Genomic DNA, 19,687 nt, shown 5'->3' on the forward strand with positions numbered 1-19,687 from the left:
AGGTGGGTGTCCTTATGTTAGGCTGCGATCGCAATGCGGATGCAATCATTTGCATATCACCGCTGATATTGGCAACTGTGTTGCGTGCGTATTAGCAGAATAACGATCCTTGCTGAATCAGGCCCTTAGTCATGTGCATATGTTGCTGGAATAATGTCTGTTGGCTTTCCTCCTCTTAGAGATATCTATACATTTACTGTAAAAAGTTCTGTGTTACATAATCACATTGCGCAAAAACTTATATAGCTTTTCATTTACACCAGTAGGGCTGATCAGTGGCAGATTTTACCTAAGGGCTGCGGAACTGCAGCCCCTCCAGGAAAATCTGTCCCCCGCAGGGACTGCCTAGCAGTGGCAGTGACTTCTCATTGGAAGCTGTGAATTCCTAATGATCTATATGCCTAAATGTCGCTGTTTAGCGTAGCGTACGCATATAAAATAATCGCTTTCCAGACTTTGAGTGTGTTTCCAAAGCACAAAAGTTATTATTCACATGAAAAGCATTTAGTTACACGCTGTGATCTAAATACAATTAGCGCAAAGGATTATACAGAAATAAGGTATAGTCGATACATTGCGCAGGCGCTCTGGATCCAGATTTCCGGCATCAAGGTGAAGCCTATCAAAAGAAAGAATATGATGACTAACTACTGAATACAGAGCACCTGAATATATACCCTTACAGAGAGCAGACAATACAATAGGAACGAGTTGGCATAATCCCATTGGTTCTTCTTTTTGGTTCTTCTGTCATAGGTCAGTTTGTACAATTGTAGTTCAGCCCTCCAATGGCTCTTTGTGTGTGTTTTAACTAATCAATAGACACTACAAACAGAATGCATTCTAACCAATATTTTCTATATTCCATAACCATCGAACGCAAGATGCGACTCCCTCGCTGATAGATTCAGATATCTGGAAATAAACAGTGTGTCAGTTTAGTACCAAATATGCCATGTCTATAATGTTGTATACCATTAATATCAAATACATATATTTTACATCATAATTAATAACTTTAATATAAACCATAATGTGCAGGAACCTTTTATGAGTGCGTGTATATTTATGGTTATATGTAAGTATGCGTTGTGTGTCTGCATGCAGTGTAAAAAGGTGCGCTGTGTGCAGGGTTTGTGTTACAGCCCAAAACATGCGCTGTGTGTGTGTTTGAATTTACAAATGCAACTGTATATATATATATATATATATATATATATATAATATATATATATATATATATATATATATATATATGTGTGTGCATGCATTGTGGATACCCATGTGATCGTTTCAGTGTATATAGACATATATATATTCATATATATATATATATATTTATATACATGGCTTCAAACTGGTTATTAGTAATATTACTTCTGTCTGAACTAAAAGAATGACATACAATGGGGTTTGTCCTGTTCATAGATGGAGCAAGCTTTGGCAAACAATCTGATAATTTTAACAAAAGGCTCTCCAGAATACAACGGTTAGTTCTACTTAACCACATCAGCATTGGATACAAGGCCTACAATAGTTAAACGATGTCTAAACGTCTGACCATTGTTTTCAAATCTACATTTAGCTTATCAGTGTCTGTGTTATACTTCAATTGTCATAGACACACTGTATCAATATGTAGAGCAAACACTCACAGTATCCTTGTGTATTCTTAATTATTTGTCACAAACATGTCCACCAGACATGTCTGTCATCACTGATATATGTGTAATCTTAATAAATGTACGTATTGTTTTTGTAAGGACTTTTAACAGTGTTCTATTGCGTAGGAAGCGCACGACGCTAAACGATAACATAGCGCCGTATATTGTGTAGGATTCGCAAAATGGTGCTGAGTAGCCATTTGCAAAATGGCATTGTGCAGATTTTGATTTAAATAGATTCTGTCTCAGCCAACCATCTGGCTTTGACAAAGCACTCCCTGCTGATCATCGTCACAGCCAGACAGGCAGTCCCAGGAGGAGGTGTTTTATCCCCCTGGGACTTCCAGTCTGGAGTGCAATAGCAGAGAAAGTGCTTCCCATGGAAAGCCACTCTTCTGCTATTAAGGCAGCTCTATCTGGCTTCTAGGGGCTGCAGCTGATGTAGTCCCTAAAAGCCAGCTCAGCAGTTCCGGACTTAAGCCACGTTTATATTTAGGTTCCTCCCTTTCTGCCACCATTTTAAGCCCCACCTCCCGGTGACATCAGCTGCAAATCACCAAGATGGCAGGGAGGAAAGGGCTGTATACACTGCATCCTATGATGCGCAGACCCCGGCCAGACAGGTAAGGAGCCGCTGCTGTTTATTATTGACCTTTATTTATGAAGCACCAACATATTAAGCAGTGCTTTATAGACAATGCTTTAATTATTTACATTTCCAATCACACAAACACACTGAGGTCAGTTTTGTCAGAAGCCCATTGACCTACTAGTATGTATTTCAACTGTGGGAGAAACTGGAGCTCTCAGAGGAATCTCACAAATAAATATATTTTTCAAACAATATTTGCGGGATATCACCTGAAAACACCCATTTTCAGAGGTACCTGCAAATATTAAAGATCCCTGGTAATTAACAGGGAGGAACCGCACTAGAGATCTGCGATATCTACCGCACTTCCTCCATTTCTGACCGCAAAGTAGCTCTCATAGGAATCTATGGATGCTGTGCAGTCAAATTTACCAAGCTTTGCATTTCGGAGCTTGGTCTTGGTAGCTAACTAGTATATTTTTCACCTATAGTGGCCAGTGGTCTACTGTATCTGTGAATAGCCTATGGGCTACTGTAACAGTGATTTTTTCAGAGGCAGTACATGCAGAGGACCCAAACCGAGAAGCAGGCTGTTGAATCTTTTCATCATTTGACTGTGAAGCAAAACGAACACAGGAGACAGCTGCTTGGATAGAGTGATCCTAACAAATAACTATTTTCATGAAGGAAAGATTGTTCTACTAATTATCTAGTATATTATACACTCCGAGTAGAAGGATTCATAGTATTTTTGGAGATGCTAGTCTAAATATTAAACACACCTGAGGAAGTAAAAAATTTGCCGAAACGCGTTGGGTGATTAATGCAATAGTGAAAGGTGGGCACATTTGGTGTATATGAGCTCACACATCAAATTTAACAACAGCTGGCCCACCTAAATCACTCTGCATTTGCTGTGTAAGATCCCTTTGAAACTTTTATAAATAAAATAATTGTAAAAGATATATAGAGGAATTGATTCGGTCTTTCGGCTGAACTCTGGTGTAAGGGTCTCATTATAGAAATCTAAAGAAGAGATCCTCTCAAATACTCCTTCTTCAGAAAATGTCTCCAAGGAGCATAGTCAACCAGGTTACTGAAGTGTTAGTTCAACAAGTATAAAGACATTGTGGTGGTGCATCCTAAAGACCCCCAAATTCTATTAAAACTACATTTGTCCTTGGACTGGCAAAATGACAGACTTTGGGATTGCAGCCTATATTGTCTAAGTATTATTGATTTATTATATTGATTGTTTTAAATATATTTGCACATTGTGGGTAATTATGACTATATACATATATCTATATTAGTGTTCTTGCTAGGCTGTTTTAGCGGGGTGCTGCCCCCTGGCCAATATTAAAGGAGCAAAATGCACCCTGCCCTGTTAGCGCCACCCGCAGGCCGCAGTGTTTTGTGGGTGGTAAAAGTTGCAGTGACCGATCACCGCCAGGTGAATAGATGCTGTGTGTATGCACATGAGGGGAGAGTTTGGGGGAAGCCCAGCACCTTCATGAGTGCTGGGCATGCCCCAAGTGTTACAAATTGGGGTATGTCTGCCTCCTCTTGGTCACGCCCCCTTTCTGGAGTGTGCACAGATACTCCATGCCCGGTCCCCCCAGCACCCTGCCCTACCCACTGGCTAGTCGGAATACTATATATATACTGTGTATATATATATATATATATATATATATATATATATGGGTTAAAGTGGGCCGGAATGGGGCAGAACTGTGTTCCGACAGTTCCAGAACCAGTTCCACTTCCTCTGGCCCACCTAGCTCAGGATGTGTGCCCAGGCACCCGGCTACTTCACCACAGTGGCAGCCGGAGGCTGGAGTTGACTCCTGAGCTCCAGTTTCCAGCTCCTGCAGTGTGCACTATACTGTAGTTCCGAGAAGCGGGCACCCTGACGGACGGCAGCGGTCAGACACAGGAGTGGGGCTTAAAGTAAGATTTGTGTTTTTTTGTGTAAGGGGCACTACTACAGGGGGCATTACTAATGGGGGCATTACCACTGGGGGCACTTCCACAGGGGGCATTACTACTGGGGGAATTACTACAAGGGGCACTACTAATGGGGGCACTACTACAGGCGGCACTAATATAGGGGGCATTACTACTGGAGGCACTACCACTGGGGTGACTACTACTGGGGGCATTACTACTGGGAGCATTACTACAGGAGACATTACTACTGGGGGCAGTGGTGGTTCAACATTTATGGGGCCCTAAAGAACTGTTATGGGGGCCCCTTTGCAACCAGCAGCAACAGGGCAACATCCAACGGCCTTGCTGCCCTTGCAAGGACCTTGAGGCCCAAATGGCAGAGATTCATAAACCCCCCAAAGAGTGAGAGACTGTAGATAGATGGAGAAACCCCCAGAGAGTGAGACACTGTAGATAGACAGGTAGAAGTAGAAACCCCCCAAGAGTGAGAGACGATAGATAGATAGATAGATAGATAGATAGATAGATAGATAGATAGATAGATAGATAGATCGATGTAGAAACCCCCCAGAGAGTATGACACTGTAGATAGATAGGTGTAGAAACCCCCCCCCCGAGAATGAGAAACTGTAGAAAGATAGATGTAGAAACCCCCCAGAGAGATAGAGAAAGACTGTAGATAGATAGATGTACAAACCCCTCAGAGAGAGAGACTGTAGATAGATAGATAGAGAAACCCCCCAGTGAGAAACTGTAGATAGATAGATGTAGAAACCCCCGAGAGAGAGAGAGAGAGAGAGAGAGAGAGAGAAAAGTCTGTAGATAGATAGATGTAGACACCCCCCAGAGAGAGAGAGAGAGAGAGAGAAAGACTGTAGATCGATAGATAGATAGATAGATAGATAGATAGATGTAAAAAAAACCTAGAGAGAGAAACACTGTAGACTGATGTAGAAACACTCCAGAGATATAGAAACTGTAGATAGACAGATAGAGATAGAGATAGAGAGATAAAGAATGTAGATAGATTACATACAAAACTAAACTTAGTCACTTCCTCTGTAGGATCTCAGCTATTGATCCTCCAGAGTGGGTTCTCTGGAATCTCCCTGAGTCAGGTCTCTCCACCACGCTGCGAGCTCCCGCCTCTGAGCTGCATGTCATCCCTCAGTTAGTTCAGCTTTCAGTTTATGATCATCACTGCAGGGATCTGTCTTCTGACAGATGGAACAGCACAAATGGAGATGGGAGCATCTAGTGGCACCAGACAGTACTGCACTAAGAAGTGACACTGACAGCAGCTCTCTATTCTGTGCCCAGGAAGCTCATAAGAGCCATCCTCTGGTTGGAGCTGTAGATAGAGTGTCTGCCGGCCAGTACTGATCAGGGGGGGGTTTCTGTGCATTCATAACCCCCTGTACATGCACTACTGTAGAGCATATTCTAAGGTCAATATTAAGTCATTCAACCCTTTGGCTTATGATTCTATCACTAAAATAACCTTATTTTAATAACAAATACTTATAAACTCCATTGATTTTGTTGAAAAAATTATTTCAGGGCCCCTCTGGGGTTAGGGGCATTGAAGTTTAATCTGCATTAGTTTCATAGTAGATCCGCCTCTGACTGGAGGGACTACTAATGGGGGTACTGCATAAGGGGCACTACCACTGTGGCCACTGCATAAGGGGCACCACCACTACAGTGGGCATTGCATAAGGTGCACTACTGCTGTGGTCATTATGTGTAATGGGCACTACTGCCTGTGGGCATTGTATAAGGGGCACTACTAATGTGGGCATTGTGTAAAAGGGGCACTACTGTGTGTCATAACATGAATAAGGGACACTATTATGAGGTGTAATGTGAATCAGGGGCACTATGTGCAGTGTAATGTGAATAAGATTGTGCTAATGTGTGGCGTAATTTGAATTGGGGATACTATTGTGTGACCACGACCCTTTCTTATTGAGACCACACCCCTTTTTTGAGACCGGACCCTTTTTTTGCACCCGCACAGTCCCTTTATTAAATAAGCACCCAGATGAGTTCCACCACATCTCTAGGATCACTTTGAGCACTATATATATATATATATATATATATATATATGTATAAAAGAAAAACCACTTGGCACTAAGGTGTATACAATGTAAATAAATATGTGAAATTTAAAAAAAAAAATGTGTTATACAAAGGTCCAAATCAATTCAATGGGCTACAGTTCCAGAAATGCATAGGAAATTCCACGTGAAGGATGGCAACACAGCTCCTTGTCTAGATCCACGCCACCTCCTTTATTCTGTAATATATAAAATGACAAAGGCGCCGCCTGGTGCAATAAAGTGCAAATGCCACCAATATGTGCTCAAAAAGCTAATAAGTGGAAGCGTACCAGAATAATAAATGAGTATACACAAATTCGTCCACCATAGGATTATTCATAAGTTTTTAATGGAACTCCAACAGCATACATAGGATAAAAACAGAAACACATATAGTGCAATAAAGTTTATACATAAGGGCACAAATAAATATATATAAAATGCCCGTACATTCAAGGAATAAAAAAATGCTTATCTGAATATGAATTTCTAGTAGTAACCAACGCGTTTCGTCTAGATGGGGTTATGTTCCATCTCCTGGACTTACTCATTGGTAGTGATAATGTATTGGAATCTGTAAGGAATGTGGGTTGGCAACATGCAGTGGCTCTGAAAAGGGGGTGTGGATCATTAGGTCTACAATACAAAGGTAGACAATGTTTGGGTAGACAATACAAGTTAGATAGGTAATAGGTCGACAGGGTCTGAAGGTCGACACCCTAAAGGCCAACTAGTAAGAAGGTCGACAGGGCCAGAATGTCGACATGGTCATTAGGTTGACACAGAAATGGTTGACATGGTTTTTTTTGTAGCCCTAATCTTCACCTAACCCTAACTGTCCCCTTGGTGCCTAACCCTAACCCTCCCTCCTGGTGCCTAATTCTAACCATCGGGGTAGGTGCCTAAACCTAACTGTCCCTTCTAGTGCCTAACACTAACCCTCCGGTAAGTGCCTAACCCCAACCCTCCCTCCTGGTTCTTAGCCCTAACCGCCGGGGTAAGTTCCTAACCTTAACCGTCAGAGTAAGTGCCTTACCCTAACCCTCCGGTAAGTGCCTAACCCCAACCCTCCCTCCTGGTGCCTAGCCCTAACCATCAGGGTAAGTTCCTAACCTTAACCGTCAGAGTAAGTGCCTTACCCTAACCCTCCGGTAAGTGCCTAACCCTAACCCTTAAAAAAAAAAAAAAAAGTGTCGACCATTTCTGTGTTGACAATTTGTGTCAACCTAATGACCCTGTCGACCTTCTGTCCCTGTCGACCTTCTTGCTAGTCGACATTTAGTGTGTCGACCTTCAGACCCTGTCGACCTACTGGCTGTCTAACTTGCATTGTCTACCTAAACATTGGCTACTTTTTTACTGTTGACCTAATGACCAGAAACCCTGAAAAGGATGGTACATATACAGTATTACCAAGTTTGTCACTCTTTCATTGTTTCCTCTGATCTATGCACTCTGGCATTAAATTAATTGCACAGTGTGCACTGAACAGCAGATTTCCGGAGTACCCCTTTATATTGTAGACTAAATTAAGCATTAAACTAAGTAAAGTTAGAGATCATTGGACATTGGACATCCACCAGAAGACCCCAGACCAAATGTGCTATGAATTTACAAATCTAGAAGCAGCCTTGAGTTTTAGCTGTCATTTTTCATCTGCGTTATATTTCAAAACTTTCTGAAAATACAATGAAAACAAGTGATGCTGTTTTGGATGTTGATCAGCAGAACATAAAGGGGAAGCATATGTTATACCTTGCTAGGCAGTTGAACGGCTGAACCTCCAGAGTATCACACTTATGAGGATACAGAAAGATGCTAAGGATCTGGGGGGACGAGGAGAAAAAAATCATGACACATTCATCGGCACAAACAGAGCAGGATTAAAAACTCGCCTTGTGCTTCCAGCTGGTTTGTGCTTCAAATCTGCTGCAGTGTGGATGTGATAATGAAATATCTGATAATGCGAGGGAAAGGCTATATTTGTGTACAGTATCTTCCTGCTGGCTGAGAGGTGTCAGGAAGTGTTCTCTCTTTCATTCTATCACTTCTTCTGTTTCCCTGAAATGATGAGCAAATGCTGACAGTTCCAGAATTATTTAATTATTTAGCTCCACACCGCATTCGTGACAAGGTGTATGTACATTTTATTATTATTCTTTTGCAATGACAACACCATATTCAGTGCTGTGGGTATCTGTGTACATGTGACAAAATGATGTCACCTTTGTATACAATTTATTTTGAACTTGCTTGTGATGCGTGAATTAACCAAGGCAGATAAGTAACTTTAAGATCTTAAGTGTATTTATTCCTTCAATCTTTAACAGAGGTTATAGATTGAAGGAATAGAGGCCCCTTTTTTAATGGAATTGTCACATTGTTCGACCACTGGATATCTTAAATATTAGTATGTCACGACAACTACATAGTTTTATCACAAGCACACAAGTTAGCCTTAAAGAGGGACTACATAAATGACTGAGAACACCCATCAACTCTGCCTGTTGCTATGCTTGTGGGAAATGAATCATATGGTTGAAAAGTATTTACGAACTTTGTTATAGATCAGAGGTTCCCAAATGTGGTCCTCAAGGCACCCCAACAGCTGAGGTTTTAGAGATATCCATGGATGAGCACAGGTGGTTAAATCAAATTGACTGAGGCACTAGTTAAGTCTCCTGTGGTCAAGCATGGATATCCTTAAAACCTGAACTGTTAGGGTGCCTTGAGGACCGCGTTTAGGAACCTCTGTTATAGATTGAAGGAATAAATACACTTAAGATCTTGGGCCCAAAAACTTTTCAAATTTTTTCCATGTTCATGTTAAGCCTATGAGTGCAACGTATAAAATATATTCCTAACAGAACAATGGAAACCTGCATTTTGCACATGGTTTTGTTTTATAATGGTTGGCATCATTCTGCCTACAAGTTCACTTCAGTATAATGCAGTGTGCTATTGATAATATTCTGGTAAGCCCAGTACCCCATATACATTTGTCTGGTAACGTTCACCACGCAGGGCCGGTGCAAGGTTTCTGGGCGCCCTAGGCAACATTTCACCAACCGACCCTGCCCCCTCCAATTCATAATATGCCACGTGTCAGTCTCCCCAGTTAAATAACATGTCACACAGCAGTGTCCCAAATTCATATATACTATATAGAATATTACACTCAGCAGAGCACCAAAATCATAATGTACCTCATAACACTGCCGCAAATTCATAATACGCCACACAGCTGTGCCACAAATGCATTATATGCCACTCAGCCATTAATTTGTTTTTTGTGAACCTGCGGCGCCCTTAGGCGGCTGCCTAAGGTTGCCTAATGGTAACACTGGCCCTGGCACCACGGCTGTTGGAACATATTTGTTATATTAGAGTGCCACTCTCTCGGATGTTATTATAAGGGCACAGTCATGCCCTTATATTAAGGCTGCATCTAAAAAAACGGAAATCTCCATAGAGAATTCCGGAGGGGGGGAGGCATGGTGTTTGATGGGCTACACCTCAAAAGCTGTTGGAGGTACTGAGCTGAAATTTGGCACGGCCGGGTAGAACTGTCGCTCGGTGCTGCATGCCTAATTTCAGGGCATAAACATAAAGGATTGGGATTTGGGAGTAATCTAAAGCTCCAACTGTCACTTTTTTCTGACATTCTCAATTAGGACAACTTTTCTGCTGTTCTTTATGGGAGATTTTTGGGAAGGCATAACTCAGGGTAGGGGATGAATTTAGACTTGGGGTTTGTTTTATTAGGTAGCTATTGTGCCAGAGTACGTGCTTCTGGGGTTCAGGTAAATGAGAAAGTTACAGTTTTTAAACTATTACCTCAAGAATGCGCCATTGTAGAGATAGGACTTTTCAACTTGTTGCGCAGCCGCAGTAGGAGCCTCCTCCACTCACTGTGGCTTCACGTGGGTGCACAAAAATGGCCGTCATTTGCAGGCTTTAGCGGTGGTGGGCTCAGGGGAAAGAAGCGGCCATTAGCTGCAGCGGGACCCGGGGGAAAGGAGCGGGGGGGTTGCAGGCGTTAGCTGCGGCCAGAACCCGGGGACAGTAGCGGGTGGCAGTGCGGTCAGCATTGGGGCAGGCGTTAGGACCTGGGGGAGGTAACAGCACAAAGAAGGCAGGATCGGATCTGGAAGACCCGTGATACCTGCTTCTGTGTTTAAATTTTTTTTTAAAATGGCATGGCCCCGCCCCCCAAACAACAACCAGCATCGGGCTTTGGAGACCCAGTACTGGTTTTGCTAAATACAGGGGACAAATCACATAGGGGTGACCCGTATTAAGCACAACAAGCACCAGGATTTTCAGAACCAGTCCTGGTTGCCAAAATACGGGGGACAAACGATGTAGGGGTCCGCCGTATTCAGCGCAACCAGCACTGGGCTCTGAGCCGGCCTTAGTTCTGGAAATACAGGAGAAAAAATGCATATTTACCAGAACCAGCACCAGACTCTTTCTAGCAGGGGGTGATGCCACAGCCAGGGAAGCCCTTTCACTGGGCCCCCCAGCCGAGGCATCACCCCTGACCGCTAGTCAGCCCACGCCGGGGATCCCTGGGGATACTAGGTGAGTATGTGAGATAGTGTGTGCATGTGTGAGTACATGTATGTGTGCATGTATGTTTTAACAAAATTTTACTTTTCTACAGTGTGTGTGTTGTGTGGTTTTTTAATATTGCTTTTGCTGTGGGACTACAGGTACCAACAGTCCCGTAATGCCCTGCATGCTGATACTTGTGGTTCTCCAAGTACCAGCATTCGGGGGAGGCTTGCTGGGAACTGTAGTTCCACAGTAAAAGGCAATATTTTAACTCTTAACTTGCACCACACTTTAAACAATCAACCCGGTACCCACCGCCCAGGGATGCCGAGGATAGCCCCGGACTATCAGCCTGGGGTGCCCTGGAGAGGGATACCCCTTTATTGGGGGTTCCCCAGCTCCCCAGGGATCCGAGGCCTGGGCTGACTAGCGGTCGGGGTGATGCTTCGGCTGGGGGGCCCGGTCAAAGAGTTCCCCTGGCTGTGGCATCACCCCCTGCTAGAAAGGGTCTGGCGCTGGATCTGGTAAATACACATTTTCCCCCTGTATTTCCAGAACCAGGGCTGGCTCAGATCCCAGTGCTAATTGCGCTGAATACGGGGGACACCTACATAATTTGTCCCCCGTATTTTGGCAACCAGGACTGGTTCTGAAAAGCCTGGTGCTGGTTGTGCTTAATACGGGGGACTCCTACATCATTTGTCCCCTGCATTTAGCACAACCAGCACTGGGTCTCCAAAGCCCTGTGCTGGTTGTTTTTTTGGGGGGTGGGGTCACGCCTTTTTTTTTTTTTAACATAGAAGCAAGGTATCATGGATCTTTCAGATCTGAGCCTGCATTCTGTGTGCTGCTACCTCCCCCGGGTCCTAACGCCAGCCCCACCGCCGACTGCACTGACACCCGCACTGCCATTGCTAAGGCCCGCTATCTCATCCCAGGGTCCTGGCTGCAGCTAACACCCGCTACCCCCCTGTGCTTTTCCCCTGGGTCCCGCTGTAGCTAATGCCAGCGTCTTTCCCCCAAGCCTACCACCGCTAAAGCCCGCAAACGACGGCCATTTTAGTGCACCCAAGTGAAGCCACAGTGAAAACACCTGCTGGAGGCTCCTACTGCGGCTGCGCAACAAGCTGAAAAGTCCTACCTATTCAATGGTGCATTCTTGAGGTAATAGTTTAAAAACTGTAATGTTCTAATTTACCTGAACCCCAAAAGCATGTACCCTGGCACAATAGCTACCTAATAAAACAAACCCCAAGTCTAAATTTGCCCCTTACCCTGAGTTATGCCTTCCCCCCAAAAAAACCATAAACTATAGCAGAAAAGTGGTCCTAATTGAGAATGGCAGAAAAATGTCACAGTTGGAACTTTAGATTGCTCCCAAGTCCTCATGTTTTATGGTTATGCCCTGAAATTTGGCATGCAACACTGAGCAACAATTCTACCCACCCGTGCCAAATATCAGCTTGGTACCTCCAATAGCTTTTGAGGTGTAGCCCCTTAAACACCATGCCCCCCCCTCCGGAATTCTCTATGGGAGAATTGCAGTTTTTACACGCAGCCTTAATATAAGGGCACAAATATGGGGGCACCAATGAACTTTCTCGCACAGGTCACCAAAATGTCTAGTTACGGCTCTGATCCTAAGTAACGTTTTTGGGGCTTTACATCCCGGCTTATTTATGGTATCGAATAGGCAGTTGATCTATGAGCGAAGGCCACAATCCATGGCCTACATTCCACTTAATTTTGGTGACTTATTACGCTGGAGGAAATTTCGGTGGCATAATAGATAAGGTCATCAAATTGAATAACTACTGCCACAGTGCCATCATGACTGACAAAGAGAAGAACATTGAGGCCCTTCGGCATGATGAGAGCTATTTACACAAATAAAGATCCTCTCTCCCGAATATCTGGAACAATTATTATGGTTCTCCAGCTGTTGTAAAAACAAAGAGGTTTCTTGGTAAAGAGAAAAATTATAATGAAGTCAGATTCAGACGGGAAATAAATAACCGAGAGATAAACAATTCTTCAAATTCATGATGTTTATTTACGTTGGGTGCAAAGAGGACTTTTACATTTATGTTCCCGTATGAGAACATAATGTTTTGTTTTTTTATTATTATATTTATTTCAATGTTTTTTTGGAGTTCCCCTCTCCTTTTATTCCAATCTAATATTACACCCCATGTCCAACTTATCTGCACACTGAATTCCTCCCCTGCTGCTGGGGATGCATACAAGATCTTCTGACATATGGACATATTCAGGGTTGGATTAACAATTGCAGCTCTTCTTGCTAAGCTTTGCCCCATGTCACTCTAAGCTCTACCCCCGGACACTTAAAAATGTGCCACCAGTGGGAGCCCCTTGATCATGCTAAGCTCCACCCCTGGACATCCGAAATACCCATATTTTGGTGGTGTGACTCATTTGGTCACATCAGGACACACCAAGCCATGGGTGCAGGCAACCCTCCTAACAGAAGACATCTCAGTACTTGGATAACCTGGAGCCTGGACCAAGTACAGCACTGGAACTCTGCAACCCTGCCGGGGTGAGTGGTGGAACCAATTTTTCCCTACTTGATTGTTGTTTGTGGGTCTGCACATGTACAGAACAAGTCCTGTGTGATCGCTCGCAGTGCCCGCCCCCCTCATCCACAGCTTAATTGGCTGTAGCATTTGGGGGACAGAGCGGGGGCAGCAACCTGGACTGTTCGACAAAACAGGGGCGTGTTGTCCCCATTTTGTAGGAATGCCAATGCCAGGCTTTGCGTCTTTGGACGCAGTCATCTTGGCCTCAGCAAAAGAGTTCCGGGGGCCAGTCTAAGTAAGCTTTAGCTTACACAGATGGCCGATGTATGCGACTGATGGTCGCGATGGTGGTCTGATGCTGTGTCTTCGGATACAGCACTCAAATCAGCGCTGCATGAGGCATCTTTTTCTTACAGTTGCCTCCTGCTGTATTAGAATATTTGAGCATCCAATGACGCAGCAGTGATGCTCACAGCGTCCATCTCTAAATCCGGCCCTTTGTTCACTATGGAATAGAGGGCCTGATTCAGCAGAGTATGGAGGCGCTATCACAGCTGCTTACATGGTAGCAGCTGCAATAGCTCTAATATGGTAATGCAGCAGGAGCCATCCAAGTGGTTGAAGGTAGGCGCTAGCTATGCCCATCATGGAGATAGCCACACCCATGGCACAGGTCACACCACCTGTGTAGACCACAACCACAAACACTGGTCACTCCCCCACTAGTCACATCGCCACAGCGACACCCACTAGGCCCTTCATATATTTCAGCTACAGGCCCATGTAGACATTAATCTGGCACTGGTCATATATGTTAACTTACAAAGTGATTGGTCTATCAGGGGTGCAGAGAGGGGGGTATTAATTACCTGGGTGCAGACCAGATACTGAGGGGGGGGGGAAATGTCACCCATTGTAGCGTGCAGTGCAGCTTCGAGATGCCAAGTATACTTCTATCCGTTTTTTTTTTCTGGAGGGTGTGGCCGTGCCTTTCAGATTAGGCAATGCACCATCTCTACCAGGGCTCCTTTGATGTTTCAACTAGAGATGGGCGGGTCCGGTTCCCTGAGAACCGGACCCACCCGAACTTCGGGGATCCAAGGCAGATACAAGTCAGCTCTGGATTTCCCGCCTGACTTGGATCTGAAAACGAGGCAAAATGTCATCATCCCGCTGTTGGATTCTCACGGGTTTTGGATTCTATAAAGGTCCCGCGATTCGTCACCATTTTTCATTCCGGCTGTGGAGAGTGAAGAGAGAGGGAGTTGGGAGCTGTGCTGTGCTGTTATTGTCAAAACTTGCTACTGGCTGGTTGTTGTCTATAGAGGGGCTGGCTGGCTGTTGTCGTGTCCATAGGGGTTGGCTGTTGTACTTGTCCTGTCCATAGGGGCTGGCTGGCTGTAGTGTTGTGTTATTCAGGGGGTGCTCTGTCCTTCAGGGGTGCTCTTCACCCACCCCTGGTGTGAAAAATTTAAAAAAAAATAGTGTTAGGGGTGCTGTGCTGCTGTCTGTTAAGGGGCTGCTGCCTAATTCAGGGGTTCACCCCAGTGTTAAAAAAAAAAATGTTAAAAAAAATGTGTGGCGTATTAGCCACTCCTGTCATTGGCGTAGGTGCGCAGGGGTGCTGTGCTGCTGTCTGTTGAGGGGCTGCTGTCCAAAATAATAAAAAAAAAAATTGTGTGCATGTCAGCCACACCTGGCTGTCACTGTCATCGGCGTAGCTGCGCAGGGGTGCTGTGCTCCTGTCTGTCGAGAGGCTGCTGTCCAAAAAATAAATAAACACATTTTTTTTGTGCATGTCAGCCACACCTGGCTGTCACTGTCATTGGTGTAGCTGCGCAGGGGTGCTGTGCTCCTGTCTGTCGAGAGGCTGCTGTCCAAAAAATAAATAATCTAATTTTTTTGTGTGTGTGTCAACCACACCTGGCTGTCACTGTCATCGGCGTAGCTGTGCAGGGGTGCTGTGCTCCTGTCTGTCAAGGGGCTGCTGCCCAAAAAATAAATAAACACATTTTTTTTGTGCATGTCAGCCACACCTGGCTGTCACTGTCATTGGCAAAGGTGGGTGTTATAGCCAGACACTCCTCCTCCACAGGAGATACTGTTACACTATATTCAAGGTGGTGTGTATAAGCAGCTGCTAGACCCTGTAGGGTACCTTCCCCTACAAATTGCACCAGTGAATAAAGGGGGGTGATGGGTCTGCGCTATTGGTTATAGTTAAGGAGATATGCAATCTTAACACCTATTGAATCACTTAATGTCCGTATATAGATGACACAGTAAGTAGAATCAGGGTCGTATCTATAATGAGTGCAGGGCACACAGGCCCCTGGGTCCAGAGGGGCGCACACCACACACCCTGCACCCACATTTTTAATACTTACCTCTCCGTAGTGCCACATCGGCGGTAGCAGCTCTGCACAAATCACCTGGAAAATGGCTGCAGCGGCGACCTGTGCCGCACCAGCCTTGTCCCACATGCCATTTCCTCGGTGATCTACCCATGTGCAGTAGACTCTGGGCACAGACTAGTGCCCAGAGTCTACTGCGGTGCTCAGTGTGCTGCCGGCCACCAGGGAGAGAGGAGGGGGCCCAGTCGGAGACTGCACACAGGCCCCATCCTCTCTTAATATGCCCCTGAGTAGAATATACCATATAAGTTGTAAAACATAAAGTGGATAACACAATGCAGTATTTATAGGTTAATAACTATAAGCTATGTGAGTGACCAAATAAATTATACATATTGCGATAGATGGTGAAAGTTAGGTTTTATTCGGAAGGCACAGTGCTCCAACCAATCATACTTATTGTCCCATTGTGGATTATGCTGGATGTTAAGGTGCCAGCAAAAGTCACTGATCATATTATTGTAATGCACCTTATTATAATGTTTGGGGAATGATGGTATCCCAGTCTTGGAAGTGCAGGGGATGGTGTGAGCCCACAAGTGGTACAAGTCCTGCCAGGGCAGTCTGCTCTGGAGGGGCGGCGTCCCGTGCCTTCCATCTGTGTCTTGCTGGGCGTTCCCCTCTTGGTGAGCGGTATCTTGCACTCCTGATTCTGCCCCTAATGCTAAGAGCTGACTGTAGTGCGTCCACACTCTGGAGCAGGCCTGGCACCTGCTCGGGAGTCACTGGTGTTCTGCTGGTCTTTCGGGTACCACAGTCTCGCTGTTCCTCAGCGTCTGCTGCAGTCACCAGCCACGTTTGCAATGTTCAGCTTCATAAGATGTTGCCAGAGCCGCATCCTCCACTGTGGCCCCTGACGGCATGTTCTGTGGAATATAATACATGATTATTTTTCATTTTTGGTGTTGTGTTTTAAACAATATGGCATCTTGCATGTGGGGCAAGGATGGCGCAGCATATTAGTCCCAATAAGGTGCTAGGTCTTAGTGCCCACTTTCCCCAAACTGTGAATGTGCACCTACCACAATGTAGTAATATAATACTCCAGATGCATCACACACTCCCCTTCTAATGCGACGCTGCTAATTCTCCAATAACACTGTTGTTAGGTATGTCAATAGATGAATCTAGCAGGGGTGGGCAATAAGCGTCCCTCCAGGTGTTGTTGAACTGCAGATCCCAGCATGCCTTGCAACAGTTTTAGCATAGCCATATAGCAAAACTGTTGCAAGGCATGCTGGAATGTGTAGTGTTACAACATCTGGGGGCCGCTTATTGCCCACCCCTAATATAAAGCATTAAGGGGTAGATGTAATAAGCCATGAAGAGAGAATTCAAGTAGCAACCAATCAGCTCCTAATTGTCATTTTTCAAACACAGCCTGTAGAGTGACAGTTAGGAGCTGATTGGTTGATACTCCTACTTTAGGGCCGGTAATGGGGAGGATCGGCAAAAAATGCAGGCATGTCGCCACTGTTTTGTGGGTGTGTCATATCCTGCGTCTGCAATCATGTATGGAAGAAGAAGGTCTCCGGCGTCTTAGGGAGCACGCCCATTCTGTGCGAACAGAGGGTGACTCAGAAGACCGATATTCAAAAGATCTGCTTCTGTGTATGCGGATGCTTGGATTTGCAAAGCCGTAGGGGAGCGTCTGAATACATTACTGGCCGTCTGCGACATTTGTATATTTTCGCACAACAGTTGTGTACGGAATCGCAGCTGCAATGACCTTAAAATTGATATTACACATACACTTCCCATTACCAAGTATAACACACATGGCAGTAACAGTGGTATGTTCATATAGTATGTTATACAGACCTGATGTCATAAGCACTGGCCTCCAGCTGCACCTAGAATAGCAGGTGGGTGAGGAGGGTGTGCAGCAGCTGGAGACCGCACATGATGGCCCCATACCGGTCTGGGTACCATATCTGCTGGGATATACAGGGCATGGCTGGGTTGTATGCCTGGCAGAGGAGAAGGAATAAGCAGAAAACTACATTTAGCCAAAGAGTGAGGAGGAGTCACAAGGGGAATTCAACTTTGTATATATCCATTTTCATTCTTTACTATCATGTGCCAGCAAAAACCCTTACTATACAGAGTGCCGGCAATCTCACTAACTATACCATGTACTAGCAATCTCATTACCCATTTAGGGTGCCAGAACTCTCATTACCCAGACTGTGTGCTGGAACTCTCACTAACCATACAGCATGGCAGCAATCTTATTACCCATACAGTGTTCTGGCACTCTCATTACCCATACTACATGCCAGAACTCTTACTGACCATACAGAGTGCTCGCACTCTCATTAACCATACAGTGGGCCGGAACTCTCACTAACCATACAGCATGCTCGCACTCTCATTACCCATACTGCATGCCAGAACTCTCACTAACCATACAGCGTGCCAGAAATCTCACAAACCATACAGCGTGCCAGCAATCTCACTAACTATACTGCATGCTGGAAATCTCACTAACTATACTGTGTGGCAGCAATCACACCAACTATACAGCGTGTGGGCAATCTCACAAACTATACAGCGTGTGGGCAATCTCACTATACAGCGTGCTGGCAATCTCACTAACTATACTGTATGCTGGCAATCTCACTAACTATACTGTATGCTGGCAATCTCACTGACTAATTACTTATACTGTGTGTCGGCAATCTCACTAACTATACAGTGTGCTGGCAATCTAACTAACTATACAGCGTACTGGCAATCTCACTAACTATACTGCGTGCTGGTACTCTCACTAACTATACAGCGTGCGGGCACTCTCACTAAATAAAACAGAGAAATACAGTAATTTAAGCCATTAAGGGCCTGATTCAGACCCACTCGCGAGCGGCTGTCCGCTCGCAAGTGGGTCGATGTTATGCACTGAGCATGCGCATGACGGAGGGAGCTCCGTCGTGCGCATGCGCCAGACGCGACGAGCGAAGGAAAGTCCTTCGCTCGTTGTGTCCGATCAATGATGGAGCCAAAATCACTCCGGAGCTTGCGGTTGAAAACCTCAACCGCAGGCTCCGGCTCACAATTTCGATGGTCGCGATAGTCTCGACCATCGCGGCCATCACAAAGCACGCTCGTATAGCCTGTGGGTGGTGACCCACAGCTATACGAGCGTCCAGGAGGACGCTCCATGAAAATGGAGCCCGGCCCTCATTCAGAGCGTGCGCTCTGCTCAGAGCGTACGGCTCTGAATGAGGGCCTAAGACCATTAATTGAGGCTTTTCTATCAGGACAATTGGACAATACATAGAACAATTAAATTACCAGGAGCCACAAGGTCTTCATATGCTGCTTTATGCGGTGAAATATGCCAGGTCCTTTAAAAATAAACCAGAATAAGTATTTATGTATCTCAGGATATGGGGACATCAGGGATAAACAGGACTTTGTATTATCCATACATCACAGAGCTATGAAGCTCTCAGTCACCTCTGCCTCCATGCAGGGCCGGAACTACTGGCGGTGTAGCCGATGCATTGCACCGGGGCCCATAGCAATGAAAGGGCCCACAGCCGGTGGCATTATCAGAGAGCAGAACTAATAAAGAGTCACACTGACTCATTACACTACGCCGCTGCTGGCCGTGGGCCATAAATAAGGAGAGGCGGTCCGGCTGGTGGAGAAAAAAAGACGCCTCCCCTTAGTATGCGTTAGCTACCACTCTACACTAGAGTTACTCCATTCTAAAGCTGGGTACATTGTACTCACCGTACACACTGCACAATCCCGTGTACGATGACGCAATGCATTGTTACATGCTGCATGTAACATCATGCTGCATATAACAACATAATATGAACAGCAGATGGGATAATGTGATGAATGACCATCG

At 45.1% G+C, this 19,687-nt stretch overlaps 1 protein-coding gene across 2 annotated transcripts in view; it reads right to left on the reverse strand.

The window, feature by feature from the left end:
- Positions 1 to 16,212: 16,212 nt before the first annotated feature.
- The window catches only part of LOC148542708 (uncharacterized), a 233,039-nt gene continuing 229,564 nt past the window's right edge, over positions 16,213 to 19,687 (reverse strand). For both annotated transcript variants that reach the window (XM_088465873.1, XM_088465879.1), the window contains exons 5-7: positions 19,120 to 19,172; positions 17,647 to 17,795; positions 16,213 to 16,691 (exon numbers count right to left, since the gene is read on the reverse strand). In XM_088465873.1, coding sequence (XP_088321999.1) covers positions 17,679 to 17,795; positions 19,120 to 19,172 — 170 coding nt within the window. In that variant the 3' untranslated portion in view covers positions 16,213 to 16,691; positions 17,647 to 17,678. The remainder of the gene's footprint in view (positions 16,692 to 17,646; positions 17,796 to 19,119; positions 19,173 to 19,687) is intronic.

This window comes from Taudactylus pleione, unplaced genomic scaffold (assembly GCF_031769625.1).
Source record: "Taudactylus pleione unplaced genomic scaffold, aTauple2 ptg000009l, whole genome shotgun sequence".
NCBI lineage: Eukaryota > Metazoa > Chordata > Amphibia > Anura > Myobatrachidae > Taudactylus > Taudactylus pleione.